Source organism: Chelonoidis abingdonii, chromosome 1 (genome assembly GCF_003597395.2).
Source record: "Chelonoidis abingdonii isolate Lonesome George chromosome 1, CheloAbing_2.0, whole genome shotgun sequence".
Classification (NCBI taxonomy): Eukaryota; Metazoa; Chordata; order Testudines; family Testudinidae; genus Chelonoidis; species Chelonoidis abingdonii.
In genome coordinates, this window is record NC_133769.1 from 173,066,799 (window position 1) to 173,086,522 (window position 19,724).

The following is a 19,724-nucleotide window of genomic DNA, read 5'->3' on the forward strand; positions in this document are numbered from 1 at the left end:
AAAATTCCTCCCGGGAAAATACGGACATATAGAAACCCTATTGGTACAAAAAATACATACTGTGGCACATCCCTTAAATCAGAACTTTTTACAGGGAACCGATTGTTAAGATTTTAGCAGCTCATCACTGAGCTTCTGTATGCACTCTTACCTCTGTAATTCCTAATGATGAAATAGCTGACCTAAAGAAGGGCCTGCTCTGTCTAACTGAGCAAGTTAAGCAGCTACTCCAGCTGAATACTCTAGTGGAAAAACCTGACATGAAAGACTCAACATCGAAACCACTTACTTCCTCTGGGGCAAGACATCAGAATGGATGCTCCATCAGATATTGAGCCTACTCCTCTACCCAGATCATCTAGAGGAGAGCTCTGACATCCGAGAGTTCCTCCTCCAACTCCATAGGTGGTGCTAATCCTGTGCCAATCCTTGCTACCATGATAGACATAATTGGTCCCCCATCAGAGACTGATTCTGAGGAGGTTTACCCTGACTATATATCTATGTATCATGAACCCTCAGATATGTCTGCTGGACCTGTTGTACTGCTACTTGAGCCAGATCAACCTGAAAGTGCAATTAGCACACCCCCTTTAAATCCTGAAGCTCTTCCATTCTTTCCTGTGGGAGAAGTCCTTGGGGAGGGCGTAGATGTATACAACAATCCCCCTGGGTCTTCAAGTGTAGGGAATGAGGTTGCTGCAGATGTTGCTCTTTCTACAATGGGTAATTCTGCGGTATATGCCAAATCTGTTGGACCTTTATTAACATGTCCTATAAAGCGCAAAGAAGGGATGGTACAGCCCTTAAGGAGGTCCCAGCAACAAGTCAGGCCCCCTCAGTGGTTAACATATGATGTGGTTGGACTCAGCAGTGAGGTGTCCATCCCCACGGTACATCATGGGGTGGTTGTGCTGAAAGATTTTAAAACATCTTTGGAATCCAAACCCAAATACATGTCCTCTAAGGATGAGTTCAAGTGTTTTTCATAGAGAGAGAAAGAGAGCTCCAGAGGTCCTAGTTCAATCCCAACAACCAGGGTCTGTCAGCATTGCATTAGCTCTAATTTAACTATATTGGATGTATATTATTTATAATTGGTATCTGAGTGAGACCCATGCCACAGGTGGTTATTGTTATTATTACTACTGTTTGAAGGGGTTTACTCCTGGAGGCGTGTTCAGTGGCCAACCAAGTGGAGGCACCACCAATTTTAACTTCCTTTAGGAGCAAAGGGACTGCAGCAGAGGGGTGGATAGAGGATTCCCACTTATCCAACATCACCATTGGGATACTCAGGATCTCCTTTAATGTCAACAACACCAGACACCCAGGCACATAGGTGAGTGTTGCCTGCTCCCGAGTAACCCAGGGAAGAAAGGGGGATTACAATACTCTATATGGATGCTTTGCTATAAATGCTGTTGAAAATGTGGATGGGTTTGTATGCCTTTTACTTTCTCCCTGTCTTTGAAGGAGGAAAGCATAAGGAAGACTCATCCATCATGTCTGGTATCTTGTCTCCAGTGTGGTCAATGTCAGATAGGGTATAAACCAGAGCTGAATGAAAATTTACCAATTTTGAAAATTTTCACAAAAAAGCATGAACTTTTTTGTGAAAATTTAATGAAAAAATGTGTCCTGGTCATCAACCAGCTCTAGTATAAATACCATTATAGCTCTTAGATTTTATAGCATTAAGGTACAAATGTCTTAAAATATTTGTGACAGAGGCCACTCATCTAATTGTGCTGTACGTAGGGGAGACATTTCTTTCTGTACCCAGCATCTACAGCTGGTGGTCAGTTTAGGCTCTGAGCAGCAGAGTGAGTAACTCATGGACAATAATTGTAGCCTAGTAGATAAAATTATCATAAGAAAACAACTAAACATGCCAGCAACGTCCTAAATCTCCTGAATCCGTTTGTCTCCATCCCTGGTATTTCTATTCAGGTTTCTAAGCCTCCAAATGCCAATATTAAAACTGGGCACACTGATTTTCCATGCATATAGGTGCTAGGTGCACAAACATGATTTACATGAGAAAATGCCTATTTTACATGTACAGTGCATGTGCAAAGGCTTTTGGGGTGCGACTGGCAGGTAGGATGGAACCAGGGATCTCTGGAGCTTAGTGCATGAGCCTCTACCACATGAGCTGTTAGCTAAGGCTGTAGAGCAGACTTATTTATTGCTCTCTCTTTAAGTAGTCTCAGTTCACTAGATGGAATGGAACATCACACCCAGAAGGTGTGTGGGTTACACATCCTTAGAGGCTGTTTGAAATTCTAGCTCTAAATGTGGAACTTTGAGGGTGGATGGGAGGAAAGAGATTTAACTTGAGGTAACTTTCTCACTCCTACACCTCAATCACATGTGGTAGTGTAATGGAGCCTTTAGAATGGACTTTCTCTGCAGTTTGCAAATGTGTTCCTGTCACACCCAAAAGCAGTCTTGTCATGGCTCCATAAATGGGAGCATTATCACTGGAAATAGATCTACTGTTAAGCCCATAACTTCATGTATCGAATCTCTCTTGCATCTCCAGGTGATGGAACAGATCAGTTCTCAGATGACTTACCAAGGTCTGATTTTGAGTGTGGTCTTTATCATGCTCTGCAGGACAGAAGGTGAGACCAATGAAATTTCCTCTCAGATTTCTACAAGGAGTGTGGGGTCTGGTCTCTGATTGCTGAGTCTCCATCAGTGAAGTGAAGTGACAGCTCAGTAGGTCCTCTAAGACAGAGATACTTAAACTGGGGGACACGGAATGTATTCTGGGAGCTGGCTGCCTTCAGAGCTGGGCTGCTGTAGAACAGTGGTTGCTGGCCAGGCACCCAGCTCTGAAGGCAGCAACAGCACTGCTAGCAGCACAGAAGCAAGCATGCCATGGCATGGTATTACCAACCCAAGATGGAATTGCTCTTCTCGAAAAAAAACAATAGGTGCATCCATCACACCAGTAACAACAGTGTGGTATCAGTAAGCAGTATCTCACTTAAAATTTACATTACTATATTCTTAAATGGCTCTGTTTGAATCAATGCCTTAATGTTTTTACTATTTAGTGAGAGTTGCATGTTGATTTTTTTTATTGATATGTGTACTTGTGTGGCGGGAGTTGGGCGTAAACTACTACAGACACAAAGAAGGGGGACACGAGCAAATAACTTTGTGAACTACGGCTCTCAGAAACCAGTTAATCTCAGTCTCCCTCTTTCCCTGTGTGCATAGATAATTTAATGGATTCTTTCTCCATCTGACTCTGTGGGAGTGACTTTGGGTCTCTCTTGCTCTCCAGTCTTCCTCTAACCTCTTATTAGAAAAAAAAATCTGTTGCGAGAACCGGAAGCCGTATGTGGATTTAATCAAGTGGAGGTAGATGTATAGAGGGGTCAGTAAGGAGGTGCAGTAAGTGGCTTTCCCTTTTTGATGGTCTAATAAAGATGGAGGCCAAGGACCTAAGCTGGTGTAAATCAACAATGCTCCAGTGAAGTCAATGGAACACCCTCATTTGACACCTTCTAGTTATCTGGCCAGAAAGTCAGCAAGAGATTTCTATGCATGAGCAAAGGTGATATTTGTCTACTTCATGTATTGTTTTATATCACTACAGCGGAGATAGTGACACAGAAAAAAGTGGTGGAGGTGGGTGGCAACGTGACCTTGAGCTGCCTCCTGATGGGATCATATGAAATTCTGCAAGTTACATGGCAGAAGAAAAATACTGGAATGAATGAAAATTTGGCCACATACAGTTTATCTAAAGGAATAAATATTGTTGAAACATATCGAGATCGATTAAATTTCACGCGCCTGTCACTAAATGATACGGCCATTACCCTCTGGAGAGCTAGAATCCAGGATGACGGATGTTACACATGCCTCTTTAATACTTTTCCCGACGGAGCCATCCCAGAACATACCTGCTTGACTGTCTATGGTGAGGTTCTCTGTGGGGAAAAATCTCTAAAGGGAAGGGGTGGTGTTTTCTATCGGCAGCATTTGCTCGCAGCATTCACTGGTCAGTTGCGTCAAGGACTCCAGCACTGGGAGCTTCCCCACAGCGGTACCATGTCTGTATTAGCTGGAACTGCATTAGAAGAATACCCTGTCTGTCGCTGCTAGAGGAAGTGTGCAATGTGAGCTGCCTCACTGCAGGCCCATGTTACTGTATGTGGAGACTCTCACTGTGAGTGTCCTTACTTTAGTGTCCTCTGAGTGCAGGCTAAAACCCATGAAGGGGGAACTTCCTCCCTGCAGAGTCTTCCCAGTCATGGCTAGGACTTGGGCTGTGTGAGCCTCCTCACTTCACAGCACTATTGGTAGCAGCTAGGAGAACATTGTCAAGTGGCCACATGATTTATCTCTTGGTAGAAACCTTCAAATCTGGGGTCTCAAAAGAAGTTAACGCCTCCATGATCCTTCCCTTCAGTATAGGGAATGAATCATAGCAAGGGTCTGGGGTGGGGGACTTGTTTGTATTCCTTCCCTATGGAGCTGCCTCAGAATGCAGTGCGGTACATTGGTTTTGATGCTATTCCATTTGCTCAAAAGCTTCTTGTGTTTGTGTGTTTCAGAGCAGCTGAGAGGATCTCTCCATTATGTTGTCTCTGAAAGTAACTTGACAGCCACTTGTTCTGCTAATGCCTGGCCTCGTCCTGTGATCTCCTGGATTGTGCCAAAAGCTGAGAGTGAACAGACTGAAGAGGTGGTCACGCACCCCAATGGAACAGTGTCCGTCATCAGCAAACTCTATGTCAACAGTTCTACAAGCCTGGCTGGGCAATTGCTGATCTGCAGAGTACGGCACATGGAGAGAGACAGAGATTACAGTGTGAAAGTGAAAGAGGGTCAGTGAGTGATATACAGGACCAGTGGTAATGTCCTCTTGGCTGCAAGATTTTGTACTACATATCTTCAGCCCCATTTTTGGATGGGGGAAATAACGGGAAACAGACTTCCAAGAAAGAGTTGAGGCAAACGTTTGTATGGTGGGAAGGGAGAAAGAGAGAGGATCCTACTCTGAGTTCAGCACTGCATTGGGGTTTGGTGCAGGGGACAGTAGTCTTTCACTATGTGCTCTGGAGGCAGGGGGGTGGGAATTAGAGAGCTCTATATGCTTTCTGGGACAAAGCCCCATGGTTTCTGTGGCAAAACCATGCCTCAGGCTGAAAATTCTATATAGGGTTTTTATTGACTTAAATATGAGAATGAATAATTCAGTCAGTACAGTATCACTTGTTGTTTATTTTAGTAATGAATTCAGTTAAGTGCTCTCTGCCCCTAAACTTTCAGTGTGACACCAACTTTTTTTTACTGCCAATACAACAATGTAAAAGTTGTCAGTGGAGACTGGTGTTTTGGGTAGCTGGGAGGGAGACATTTGAGGATCAATTTTTATAGGTATTTTTAGATTCATCACTATTGTATTTGAGCACATCACCGTGCTAATTAATTTGTCCTGCCAGCATCCTGGTGAGGTAGAGAAGTATTATTAGCCCAGCTGTTATAGAGCGGAAACGGAAACATTAAAAAATTACGGACTGAATACTCAAAAGGAGTTAGGCTCCTTCCATTGATTAATTTCCACTGATTTAAATAGAAATTAGGAGCCTGATTCCTTTTGAGCATTCAGTCTTCAGTTACTTGTCCAAGGTCACACAAGAAGCCTGTGACAGAAATGGTAATGAAACCCACATGGCCTGAATTACAGTAGATTTGGTGCCTTGATTGTAAGACAATCCTTCCAATTTTATAGCACCCGGGAAGGCATGCAAGGCAGTTTGGGACTGTGGATTGAATCCATTAGGCTGTATGATTTTTTAATGATCTTTTTAGCACAAATGGTTGACAACCAGGACTGGTCAAAATTTTCCACCGAAAATTGGATTTTTAATATTTTTATTGAAAAAATTCAAAATTAAAATTTTAATTTCATCTGGAATTGAACCTTTAGTTTAGGTTTTTGAAAAGAGGTGAAAATTTCAGTTTTGAAAAGAAAACAATGTTAGTTTGATTTTTAATTGTTTTTGTTGAAAAATCAAAAAGGTACTTGAAATCAAATGTTTTCGCAAAATGTGTCAATTTGGACAAACCTGCAATTTTTCAAAGAAAAACAATTTCGGATGAAAAAATTCAACCAGCTCTTATTGACGCTATGGACATTTTTGGCTTGATCCAATTCTCATTGAAGTCAGTGAGAGTCTTTCCATTAACTTAGATGAGAATTAGATCAAGCCCTTAAATTGTTGTCATTGGGGTTCCGGTGCTAATTCCACCTTGAGATGAAGGAAAGCAGTTTACATGTCTTTGAACTATTGTTTAAGTCTGCTTGCAGGGATCATTACATGCACTCAATTCATATTTTGAAGGTTAATTTAACCTTTGCAACTACAATAGAAATGTTAAATAAGAAGAAATGCATGTTTCTTTTATAAATGAAAACTTGGACTCTGGAATACAGTTTGCAATATGGGGGACTTGTTGGGTAAGATTCTTCAAAAAATATTGTGGCTTCTGAATACACAAGGCCCTGCTTATTTATCTACCAACCATCATGACAGAGATGGAGAGACAGTAGGTTTTCTTTGCCGGGAATGATTCTGGTTACACCTTGATAACTTGACAAAATGTTTTCTGATTTCCCAGAGGATCTGGAAACAGAATAGGGGGGAAATAAGTGGTGAAGATGGGCACCACAGGTATTTTGACATGTGTGTTGTCAAAGATAAATTTACTCAGCCAATTTCTGCTCTGAACAACTCTAGTGATGACCTAAATAGAACTTGGAAAGAGCCCACCTTCGCCCAGTTCCCCATTTGCCCTCTACACTCTCCCATGTATCTGAAGTTCCTTTGTTTTATTTTATTTCCCACAGGGCGGTGGTTTTCAGTTCCTTGGTTGCTGGCCACAGTGGTCCTACTCATAGTGTTCGTTGTGTTGGTTCTGACTGTGGTGTGCTGGAGAAGGTGCAGGAAAAAGCAAAGCGGTGAGTCACTCTTTCAAGTGGAAGCCAGTAGCTGATCGTGGATTCCATACAGGTGGTATTAAGCACTTGTAAAATGGCAGTTGCATAGGAGAAATTCTGCCTGCTGAGGTGTATATGGTGGTACCATATGAGACAGGTACATTTCCAAGTTTATTAGAAGTTACTTCAGTTCCTTATAATTTTGGATGCTATTTGTCTGATATTCTTTTGGAAAGGATAATACACTACTGCATATCATTTCAGTTAACTCCAGATTAGCGGAGTTAGGTTAAAGTCACATCAAAGCATAATGTCTGACTCTCACTTTCAGAGTTATGACTGTGCAGATCAGGTACCCTACCCGTCTCTATTGGCTTTACAGGGTTTAACACAGAAGTCCAATCAAAGTCTCCTCAGAGAGGATTTTCAGGAAGGAAACAGCTGATTTCTTCACCCATTTATAAACAATGACTCCACTCCCGGACCCCATCAGAAGAAGGGATCTTACCTGATCACAGTGCTCTTTTGCATTTTAAAGAGACAGCAGTAGGATAGGATGGAAGAGTTACTAAGTGTCTTTGTAGGTGGATTAAGGAGGAGCTGGCCTACAAGGCTGCTCCCTAAAGATAATACAGAGAGAAATGGACCATCCCAGTCACCTCATGCATGTGATAACCTGACAAAGGATCGGTAACAGGTCAACAGGCCTTAATTAACTCTAGTCTAGATAAGCAAATAGCACAGAAGAGGCAGGGAGGGTGGGGAGGGGACAGGTAGAACCTGTTAAGGGAGAGAGCTGTGCATGGAGAGAGCATCACACTGAGCTCTAGGAATCATGGGGAGAAATTCTTAGGACTGTGTTGTAGAAGATGTCAGACTCATTGATGATAATTAAGTTTCTGACTTTAATCTCTTAATGCACTTCCAAACTTCTGCATGCCTTCAAACCAAACACAGATGCTGAATATTCAGAGGCTTGTTTTGCACTGATATTTTGACTTACCATCATGAAGAACTTTCCTGGAACTTTTCTATTTTCTGTCCAGAGCCAAAGACTCTATAATATTTACTTCGAGTGATTCTATAATTGCTGCCGGTACATTGGCTGCATAAATCACAACCATCTGGGTGAGTACTTCACTGAGGAGAAAGTTTCCAAAAATGAAACCATTTGGATTTTAACTACTGATCAGATTCCCTAACATAGTCCTTGGCATCTTTTGACTGATGCAGAGCACACACAATCTTGTTATGGTCCCATAAAGAATGAAAAATAAACAACTCCCTCTACCCAATTTAAATTGTATCATTCTCTAACTCCCAGCACTTTGCAACAAGATGGACAAGTGGAAGTCTTGGTGAGAGCTGATTCTGGCTCCATTGTTCTATGCAGGTTTTGTACATTAGCTCTTGTGCAAAGAATTCACAAGCAAAATCTATTTCTGTTTGATAAGTGCAGGCAAGCACTATGTTGTGGTGGTTATGGGCATTCCCTCCTAAAGTTAAATTTCCTGTACTTCACACTCTAATAAATGAACTTAATCTCCCAAATAAACACAATAATTCTTCGAAGGAAAATTCAATTTTCTTTCTCCCCCTCCGCCAGTAAAACATGGACAGACTTTGCCAGGAGAAACATTTTTAAACACTTCTTTTGTAAAACTTTTGTTGAAAATCTCACTTTCTTGGAATCTCACTGGCTAAAGACCCATAGTCACCACAACTTCTCATGCCCAGACGTTATCATAATGTCAGATATAAGACATTTTTCAGATTAAACACAGGAGTTATTCCACTGTTAGTCATAACCTAATTTAAATCTGCTCCATAGGTGGTGCTAATCCTGTGCCAATCCTTGCTACCATGATGGACATAATTGGTCCCCTGTCAGAGACTGATTCTGAGGAGATTTACCCTGACTATATATCTATGTATCATGAACCCTCAGATATGTCTGCTGGACCTGTTGTACTGCTACTTGAGCCAGATCAACCTGAAAGCGCAATTAGCACACCCCCTTTAAATCCTGAGGCTCTTCCATTCTTTCCTGTGGGAGAAGTCCTTGGGGAGGGCGTAGATGTATGCAACAATCCCCCTGGGTCTGCAAGTGTAGGGAACGAGTTTGCTGCAGATGTTGCTCCTTCTACAATGGGTAATTCTGTGGTATATGCCAAATCTGTTGGACCTTTATTAACACGTCCAATAAAGGGCAAAGAAGGGATGGTACAGCCCTTAAGGAGGTCCCAGCAACAAGTCAGGCCCCCTCAGTGGTTAACATATGATGTGGTTGGACTCAGCAGTGAGGTGTCCATCCCCACGGTACATCATGGGGTGGTTGTGCTGAAAGATTTTAAAACATCTTTGGAATCCAAACCCAAATACATGTCCTCTAAGGATGAGTTCAAGTGTTTTTCATGGAGAGAGAAAGAGAGCTCCAGAGGTCCTAGTTCAATCCCAACAACCAAGGTCTGTCAGCATTACATTAGCTCTAATTTAACTATATTGGATGTTTCTGGCTGCTCTGCTCACGTTACTCTCCCACTCCAGACCAGGGAGAGACAGACCATTTTCTTCTTCCTTGGGTAACACAGAAGCTTTACCACTTCTGGGTGTTACAGGGAATGGAGGTGGGATGTGATGCTGTGTGTGGCAGACGAGAGGTTAGGGAGATTGTGATGTGGAGAAGGAGGGCCAGAGAGGACCTGTGCTCTGATGAATCCCATCGCTCATCAGAGAGGACTTAAACTACTTTTGACGTCTCTGACTCAAAGAATATTTCCAACACATCTCTGAACAACATACTAACCAGGGCCTCCCAGAGGACTCAGGGGGTCTGGGGACTTCGGCGGGGGGCTCCTGCTTCGGCAGTAATTTGACAGCAGGGGGTCCTTCTGCCCCAGGACCCGCCGCCAAAGTGACGGGTCTTCGGCAGCAATTCGGCGGCAGGGTCCCCTGCCGCAGGTGTTCGGGGCACTTCAGTGACAGGTCCTGGAGCAGAAGGACCTCACATCGCTGAATTGCCACTGAAGACCCAGAGCAGAAGAAGCTCTGGTGGCCCAGGCCCTGCGAGAGTTTTCCGGGGGCCCCAGAGCAAATGAAGGACCTCGCTCTAGGGCCTCTGAAAAACTCTTGTGGGAGCCCCTGCAGGGCTCAGGGCCTGGGGCAAATTCCCCACTTGCCCTCCCCTCTGGGTGGCCCTGATACTAACCCACAGAATCCTTCCTACCAGCACTACAAAAAGAAGGATTCAGCGTGGACTCCTCCTGAAGGTCGAAACAACAGACTGGACTTCTACATAGATTGCTTCCGTCAACGTGCATGGGCTGAAATTGTGGAAAACCAGCATCCCTTGCCCCATAACCTCAGCCGTGCTGAACACAATGCCATCAACAGCTTCAGGAACAACTCTGACATCATAATCAAAAAGGTCGACAAAGGAGGTGCTGTCATCATCATGAATAAGTTGGAATACGAACAGGAGGCTGCTAGGCAGCTCTCTAACTCCACATTCTACAGGCCATTATCCTCTCATCCCACTGAGAATTACCAAAAGAAACTACACCATCTGCTCGAGAAACTCCCTGAGAAAGCACAGGAACAGATCTGTACAGTCACATGCCTAGAGCCCCAAGCAGGGGTATTCTATTTGCTACCCAAGATTCATAAACCTGGATATTCTGGACGCCCCATCATCCCAGGCATTGGCACCCTAACAGCAGGATTGTCTGGCTATGTGGACTCTCTCCTCAGGCCCTATGCTACCAGCACTCTCAGCTATCTTCAAGACACCACTGACTTTCTGAGGAAACTACAGTCCATCAGTAATCTTCCAGAAAACACCATCCTGGCCACTATGGATGTAAAAGCCCTCTACACCAACATTCCACACAAAGATGGACTACAAGCCATCAGGAACCATATCCCCAATAATGTCATGACAAACCTGGTGGCTGAACTTTGTAACTTTGTCCTCATCCACAACTATTTCACATTTGGGGACAATATATACCTTCAAGTCAGCATCACTGCTATGGGTACCCGCATGTCTCCACAGTATGCCAACATTTCTATGGCTGACTTAGAACAACACTTCCTTAGCTCTCATCCCCTAACACCCCTACTCTACTTGCACTACATTGATGACATCATCATCATCTGGACCCATGAAAAAGAAGCCCTTCCACCATGATTTCAACACTTTCCATCCTACTATCAACCTCAACCTGGACAAATCCACACAAGCTCTCCATTTCCTGGATACTACTGTGCTAATAAGTGATGGGTCACATAAACACCATCCTATACTGGAAACCTACTGACCACTATACTTACCTACATGCCTCCAGCTTCCATCCAGAACACACCACATGATCCATTGTCTACAGCCAAGCTCTAAGATACAACCACATTTGCTCCAATCCCTCAGACAGAGACAACATCTACAAATCTCTATCAAGCATTCTTAAAACTACAATAACCCACCTGCTGAAATGAAAAAACAGATTGAACAGCCAGAAGAATACCCCAAAAGTAACCTACTACAGGACAGGCCCACAAAGAAAATAACAGAACGCCACTAGCTGTCACCTTCAGCCCCCAACTAAACTTTCCAGTGCATCATCAAAGAATCTACCACCTATCCTGAAAGACGATCCCTGACTCTCACAGATCTTGGGAGACAGATCAGTCCTCGCTTATAGACAGACCCCCCAACCTGAGCAAATACTCACCAGCACCCCACACAAATAAAACACTAACCCAGTAACCTATCCTTGCAAAAATCCCGATGCCAACTCTGTCTACATATCTATTCAAGGACACTATCATAGGATCTATACAATCAGCCAGCCATCAGGGGCTCATTCACCTGCAATCTACCAATGTGATATATTAGCCATCATGTGCCAGCAATGCCCTCTGCCATGTACATTGGCCAAACCGTACCGTCTCTACGCAAAGAATAAAATGGACACATAATCTGACACAGGAATCATAATATTCAAAAACCAGTAGGGAGAACACTATTCATCTCTCTGGTCACTCAGTAACAGACTTAAAGGGGAAATTTTGCAACAGGAAAGCTTCAAAGAAACGGACTCCAAATGAAAGCAGCAAAGAATCCTGTGGCACCTTAATAGACTAACAGACGTTTTGGAGCATGAGCTTTCGTGGGTGAATACCCACTTTGTCGGATGCATGTTCCGAACCAGTGGAAATTATTCACCCACGAAAGCTCATGCTCCAAAACATCTGTTAATCTATAAGGTGCCACAGGATTCTTTTCAGCTTTTACAGATCCAGACTAACACGGCTACCCCTCTGACACTAGACTCCAATGAGAAACTGCTGAACTGGAATTAATTTGCAAACTAGATCCCATTAACTTGGGCTTGAATAGAGACTGGGAGTGGCTGGGTCATTACACAAATTGAATCTATTTCCCTAGGATTAGTATCCCCACACCTTCTTGTCAACTGTCCGAAATGGGCCATCTTGATTATCACTACAGACTTTTTTTTCTCCTGCTGATAATATCTCATCTTAATTAATTAGCCTCTTAGAGTTGGTATGGCAACTTCCACCTTTTCATGTTCTCTGTATGTATATATATATCTTCTTACTACATGTTCCATTTTATGCATCTGATGAAGTGGGCTGTAGCCCACAAAAGCTTATGCTCAAATAAATTTGTTAGTCTCTAAGGTGCCGCAAGTACTCCTGTTCTTTTTGTGGATACAGACTAACACGGCTTCTACTTTGAGCTTGTTAGAGCACAGATCCTATTTAGTCCTGCTTTTCTCCCCTTTTCAAGTGTGCAGGAGGGGCAGTGGTTGGCAGGAGAAGAGGTAGGCTCCAGCACTGGGAGACCAGGCCTCCCCACTGAAGAGCTGTGCACAACCCCACTGCCTCACCTAATTTCCCAGGCCTAATACTTAGTAAAGCTGCCTGGTTTCATGGTTTCTTTGTTTCCATCCCCCGCTACACTCACGTGCTCCTATCAACCCATACCTTATATTTGTGCATTTTTATTAGCTCCTGAATATTTAAAATTACAAAAAGGTATGCATTCCTTATGTTGCCTTAAAATGTAAGAGCCCAGCCCCAGCTTGTAATGTAGCTAATTCTAACAACATCTGAATCAGAGCAAAAGTGTATAATTAATATAAATTAATTTATAAACAAATGGAAGAGAAGATGTAGTTTCTGAAAATATTTGATGGGAACAAGCTGTAGAATTGGGAAGTTGACTTTTTCCCAGGGAAAAAAAAGAATCTGCCTGGCAAGGAGAGAGAAATCTCTTCCTCCACACAAACAACACTAAGCAGCCAAAATATTTTTCCTTCTTGAAAAAAGATTTGATGAAACAAACAAGATTATATTTTTTCCAATAAAAATATATCAGAATGAATCTTTAGGTCAAAATATCCCAGTTGATAAATTAGTGCAACTCCACTGAAACTAGTAGAGTTGTGTCCTCTTACAACAGTGGTGAAATACGCACCCAGAGAGAGGCTGAGAGCAGAATGCAAGTGCCTTTGAATAGTCTGAGATTTGGGTATATGGACAACTTGCACTTGTCTCTCGTAGGGGTGCGGGACTCACCCCTGCGGCGCCTCCTGCTGGTTGTCCTCAGGAATTAGCTCACTGCCAGCCAGGACCGCCCTCTACAGGGCCATGATCCCCGTGTCTTCTAGCCCCTGTGTCCCTCCCTGGACCCCAGTGCCCCTTTAAGTGGGGTGCTGCCCCCTGGTAGTGCCCCACCAATCTGGGTATCCCCTCCCTGGGAAACCCCTAACCCATTATCCCCACTTTGCTTCAGTTTTGGCTACTGCCCAGCCTCCACCTAGTCCCCACTCCCTGGGGCAGACTGCAGTGTACACGCCACTCATCACTGGCAAAGAGGGGTTTGGACCTGCTGCCTTTGCCTACCCTTGGCTACCCCTCTATAGACCTAGTACCTGTCCTGGCCTTTATCAAGGCTGCAGCCTGGGGTTCCCCAGCTCCTCTGCCTTTCCCCAGCCCTGCTCCACTCTAGGTACCTTGTCTCTAGCGTTTAAGCAGCCAGGCCTTTCTCCCTCTATAGGCAGAGGGAGAGTATTTGCTCCTGGCTTCCCTGGCCTTCTTATAAGGCCCTTTTGCTCAGTTTGGGGCATAGCTCCAGCTGCAGCCGCTTCCCTCAGTCAGCCAGGGTTTTACCTTGCCCTCTGCAGGGCTTTTCCAACCCCTTCCAGGTTGGAGCGGGTGATCACCCTGCTATACTTTGGAGACACTCCAGGAACCCAATAGATACACTTTGGAGACACTGCTTGAAATGCAAAGGCCTGCAAGTGAGCTTTGCACATATGGCTTCTGAAATTATCATCAGCTGGAGCTTAGTGCTCTCCTGAGGTGAATATCACTCTCTTCACCTAAATGTTTGCTCAACTCAGTGCAACTTTGGTTTGATAGACTTCCCTTTACACACTCACCATGTTTGCACTGCTGTGTTGTGATCTTGCGTCCTGACAGAAATAACACAGAATACTTTTTATGCTACTAGCCCAGAAGAGGCTTGTGTGTGCCAGAAGTTCACTGTTGGAGTTTGGGGTGAAAGAGTGGAAGACAGAGAAGCATAGAGTCCCATACTTCAGTTTTGTCAGTAACTTAATCCCAGTAACATTAACCAAAGTACATTTTGATGGTTTCAAATGTACATATTTCCTCCCATTTCTAAAATCTGTCAGCTCATTGTTATGCCAGTATGTGACCTTACCAGAAGTCTGGAAGGACCCTTTACCTCAGTTCTTTTAACTTACTCAGTCCAGTCTGGACCAGTCTATTAATTTCCCACTTTTCTTTACATACAAACAATTTTATAGAACACGTTCAATTGTACTTTTGTTAGTCTGGAAAACTTAGAGTAAAGTCCTCTGCACAGCAGTACTTTGTCTAAAGTCATTGTAATCATCCTGTACTATTCCTTGCTGTGAGGGAAAAACTGAGGAAACGTGTTTCCTATCCTTTTAATAAACATTAGATTCATTGAAGGCCTCACTGTTTAGGTTATGCTGTAAAATACTCTCCAAAACTCGCTCACTCTAATCTCTCTTTTTCACTTTCCAGCATCTGGTTTTCTACTTGTTTTTATCTATTTACTGATAACTGCTGAGAGACTCTGTCTTGTGTATGATTTCCACGTCCCCACCCCCCAAGAGTTATTTGGTAGACAGTTTTCTTAAATTAATTCCCATTTGAGCTGGAGGGTCAGTCATTCAAGATGGTGTATAATAGGTCTGCATTGTATTGGTTGCTTTTTGCTTACCCCAAATTGATTAAAATGCACACATAATCAGAAAAATAGTTAATAACAGCACATTGTCACTCACCAGGCCAGCTGACACTCGGGGGAGTGTCATGAAGTCACATCTACTAACTCAATTGGCACAAAGCAGTTTGCACTTCCATGAGCCCTGCAGAGCCAATACTGCAGAGACAGCATGAGCAGGATTCTCTTTAGCCTCTTCTATCATCAAGAGACGTGTCAGCTAAGTCCTGATTGCAGAATCTGTATTGTTGCTGATGGTGGGACAGAAATGACACTGGTAGATTTTTTTGAAATCTCAGGCTGTTTGCAGCATAGGCCATTTGGGAGGGTGGGTGGTGGGGGAATCATTGCTCTATTTAGTTAATAGAGCAAGTTTGAGCTCATATAATGTCAGGAAGAACTATGGAACTACCCACAGTAATCTTTTATGCTCAGACTATACCGGGCCAGTGCAAGGATATTTCACGCCCTAGGCAAAACTTCCATCTTACGCCCCTACTCCAGCCCGGGGAGCCAGGGCTGTCCCGAGCTATTTTTGTGCTCTATGCAGTCCCCTCCCCCCCCCCCGCACGGGTGGGGGTGGTGTATGGAGCCCCAGGCTTCCATGGGAGGGCTGTGTGGGGCCCCACCCAAGGCCTCCACGGGAGGGGGGGCTGGCCCCAGGCCTCTGTGGGGGAGGGGGACTGGCTACTTCCTGTGGGAAGTGGAGTGACCGGGCCCCAGCCTGCTCCGCTACCCTGGCTCCCAGCTGTGCTGCTGGTGAGTGTGTGGGGGTGGTTTCCCCCTCCCCCTCAAGCCTTGGAGCCAGGGGAGGGGAGCAGGCTGGGGCCGGGTCACTCCACTTCCCACAGGAAGTAGCCAGCACCATCAGCAGCAATACAGATTCTGCAATCAGGACTTAGCTGACACGTCTCTTGATGATAGAAAAGGCTAAAGAAAATCCTGCTTATGCTGTCTCTGCAGTATTGGCTCTGCAGGGCTCATGGAAGTGCAAACTGCTTTGCGCCAATTGAGTTAGTAGATGTGACTTCATGACACTCCCCCGAGTGTCAGCTGGCCTGGTGAGTGACAATGTGCTGTTATGAAACGAATTTTTAGCCATTTTTTTAAAATATCCTTTCACTCAGTCCAATATCCTTAAGGAAACACAGCAAGGCTGCTTTTGTGTTTATTGTTCCATTTACCTGACATTCTCCCTAGTCTCTTTAGAGAAAAAGATTTGATTCCAAGCCAGTTCTTTTTTTATAAAGAGCCTTTCTTTCCATAGAATATTGTCCACAATGCCATAGAAGATGGTCAATGGTTTCACTGGTTTTGCATGCTTTACCTAACCCATCTTTGTCTTTTTAATAAGTTTAATGTATCATTTAAGGCACAAAGACCTGCTAACACTCCAAAAACGACTACTTTGCTGTTTCTATGATGAATGTGGAGTATAGTATTATCTTTGATTTTTGAGCATACATCATTCTTCATCCTTTTGTTTCCTTAGTCCATAGTTCTTGCCATTCCTTTGCAAGCTCCTTTATGACTGTTCTTGTACATTCTTGTCTACTTAATGGTATCTTAATATCCACTTCCTCATTTTTCGAGCTTGTTTTGCTGCTCTGTCAGCCCTCTCAAATCCCAATATTCCAATGTGTGCCAGAATCCATGCAACTGTTACACCAATACCTCATTGCATTATTTCTGACGTTAGGAACATTATTTCACTTAGTATGTCAAGTCTGCTTTCCGAAGTCCCTGTTCTGATTGCCATAATGCCTGACAAGGAATAAGATAAAATTAAACCTGCAGCTGGTTGCATGTCTCTTATGCAGATTAGTGCCAACATTATTCCCATTAGTTGACCGTCAGAACGGTGACATAATTTGATAACTTTTTAGATTTCTGGATTCCAAGACTGGGAACATAGGAGGCTGCTCCCACTCTCTGTTCTGTCATCTTTTGATCCATCTGTATGGACTTGGCAAAGCTGGCCACATGTTTCATAAATAAATTCAGAAATTTCATTGTCCATAATATGTGAGGGTTTTTCTTCCCTCAGTTTTTTCATACAATTCCAAAACCACTAATGGGGGGAGGGGAGATAACTTTCCAGCTGTAATTTGATTTCCTATGACTAAAAATTTTTCTTTTTTACATATCTCCTGATAGTCTGAGGAAGTCAGTGGCAATCCATATAATTTTGTCTACTAAGCGCCCAGCAATTCTCATAAATCTATTGTGCACTTGTGTTTTCATGGTTCCCTTTTACCTTTGCCCAAAAGCTTAGAGCTAATAGTTTCATCCTTAGATTTATAGGTGCATCTCCAGTGGGTATCTACAGTGGTGGTAGTCTCATTGCACAACATGACAATTGCAGAGCTTGAGCCCGGAGCAGTTCCAAGTTTCTAAGAGTTGTTTTTGAGGCTGAACCAACAGGTTGGCTTTTGTAGTCTAAAACTGGTCTTGCTCTATACGTCATCATCAGTACCATCTTATCTGCACCCCATTTGTTTCCAGCTACACTTTTAAGTAAGTTCATACTACTTTTACACTTTTGTATATTATCTATGTGACCTTTCCAACTTAATTTATTATTAAACTCTGTTCCTAGAAACAAACTTTTGAACTATCTGAATTTTTTCACCATAAAGAAATAAGTTCCAGTCTTCATTAATTTTCTTCCTGGTTAAAGGCATGGCCTTACTTTTTGCAAGTGAATTTACATCCCCAATCATTTCCCTGAAGTTCCTCTTTTCCTTGGTTACTTTGTCTTATAGGAACCAAGCATAAAACATAGATATCTGCAAAAAGGGAAATACATATTTCCGTCTGCACACTTTCTGGGAGGTCATTTAACATAAATGAAAACACAGTAGAGCTAATAAAATAGTCTCTTGTAGAGTTCCATTTGGAAGCTTGTAGATTTTTTTATAAAGCTGTCTCCACTTTGACTTGTATAGTTCTGGCACTTAAAAAGGCCCGTATCCACCCACATTTTTCTCTTTTTATTTCAATGTTGGCTAGTTTATAGGAGGCCTTTTATCCATAGCATGTCATATGCTTTCTCAGAGTCCAAGAAGACTGTTATCCTAAAGTTCTTGGTCCTTATGCTTATTTTTGTCCTTCATTTCTAATCTTACTGTATGGTCAACTGCACATTTTCCTTGACTGAAACCTCTTTGTATCTCAATTATAATATCATTTTTCTCCAAGTATACCACTCGTCTTATATGTATAATTTTTTTCCCCCATGATTTCCCCACACACGATGTGAGGGTAATAGGCCTTATAAGCCTCAGGTCTTGTATGTACCTTGCCTGGTTTCCTAATTGGTATTACCAATGCTTGTTTCCATTCTATTGGCAGCAATTCTTTTTCCATATATTATTATAGAATGCAATAGAATCTTTAGACTCCCTTCTGACAAGTGTTGGAGTATTTCATTACTTCATATTACCTCTACCGGGAGCTGTATTTTTTCCTTTTTCTAATTGCTGCAATACTGCATACTAACATTTTTGTTTAAAACATCATCGGTATATTCTCTACAGCCATTTAATTGTTCATGGTTTTCCTCCTTTTTTTTCTTATTGCTTTGATTCATGTCACTGCTGACCTTTTGGAATTCTTTTGCTAAAATGTCTGTCTTTCCTAGGCTGGAGACCTCAGTTTCGTTGTTTACGATAAGACCAAGTATACATTTACTTTTACTTCAAACCCCATTCATTCATAGAATTTCTGAAAGCTTTGAATCTTTATTCCATTTCCCACAGAAATTTATCCAACTTTCTTTTTTTGTCTTTTTGATAATCCTTTCTGCCACCACCTTATATCTTCTGTATTCATTATGTCTTCACTATTCATTGTGTGTTTTGCTTGCTTGCATGCCTTATGTCTTTCCTTGATTGATAATTTGCAATCCTCATTCCACCAGGGAACCAGATTTCTAAGTCTAGCCAGGGCTGGCTCCAGGGACTAGCTTAGCAAGCAGGTGTTTGGGGCGGCCACTCCAGAGAGGGGCGGCACGGCCAGCTATTCAGCGGCAATTTGGCGGAGGGTCCCTCACTCCCAGTCAGAATGAAGGACCTCCCTCTGAATTGCCGCAGATCGTGATCGCAGCTTTTTTTATTTTTATTTTTTTTGGCTGCTTGGGGTGGCAAAACCCCTGGAGCCAGCCCTGAGTCTAGGGCAAGGGTAATCAATTATTTTTTTATCAACATCCAAATTTCTTGGTCCAGACTCCAGAGAAAATAATATAGAAATAACAACAATGATAAAAAGAAAATTAAAAGATTTTATGGTCCATTCAAAAGTGTCTGGTGGTCCAGATTTGGCCTCCAGTCCGCCTATTGACTACCCCAGGTCTAGGGCAATTTGATGTTTTGTACATGGCCAGATCAGCTGCTGCTGTAATTCCTTTTATTACATTGTTATAAAATTATCCTAGGTTGTCACTTTTAG

General features: G+C 43.0%; 1 protein-coding gene across 2 annotated transcripts in view; it reads left to right on the plus strand.

The window, feature by feature from the left end:
* Positions 1-19,724, plus strand: part of LOC116825367 (OX-2 membrane glycoprotein-like) — a 41,791-nt gene that overhangs the window by 10,415 nt on the left and 11,652 nt on the right. The window contains exons 3-6 of one of the 2 annotated variants that reach the window (XM_075072714.1): positions 2,561-2,630; positions 3,617-3,943; positions 4,581-4,857; positions 6,881-6,991. In XM_075072714.1, the coding sequence (XP_074928815.1) occupies positions 2,573-2,630; positions 3,617-3,943; positions 4,581-4,857; positions 6,881-6,991 (773 nt within the window). In that variant the 5' untranslated portion in view covers positions 2,561-2,572. The remainder of the gene's footprint in view (positions 1-2,560; positions 2,631-3,616; positions 3,944-4,580; positions 4,858-6,880; positions 6,992-19,724) is intronic. The other variant, XM_075072710.1, reaches the window with a different exon arrangement.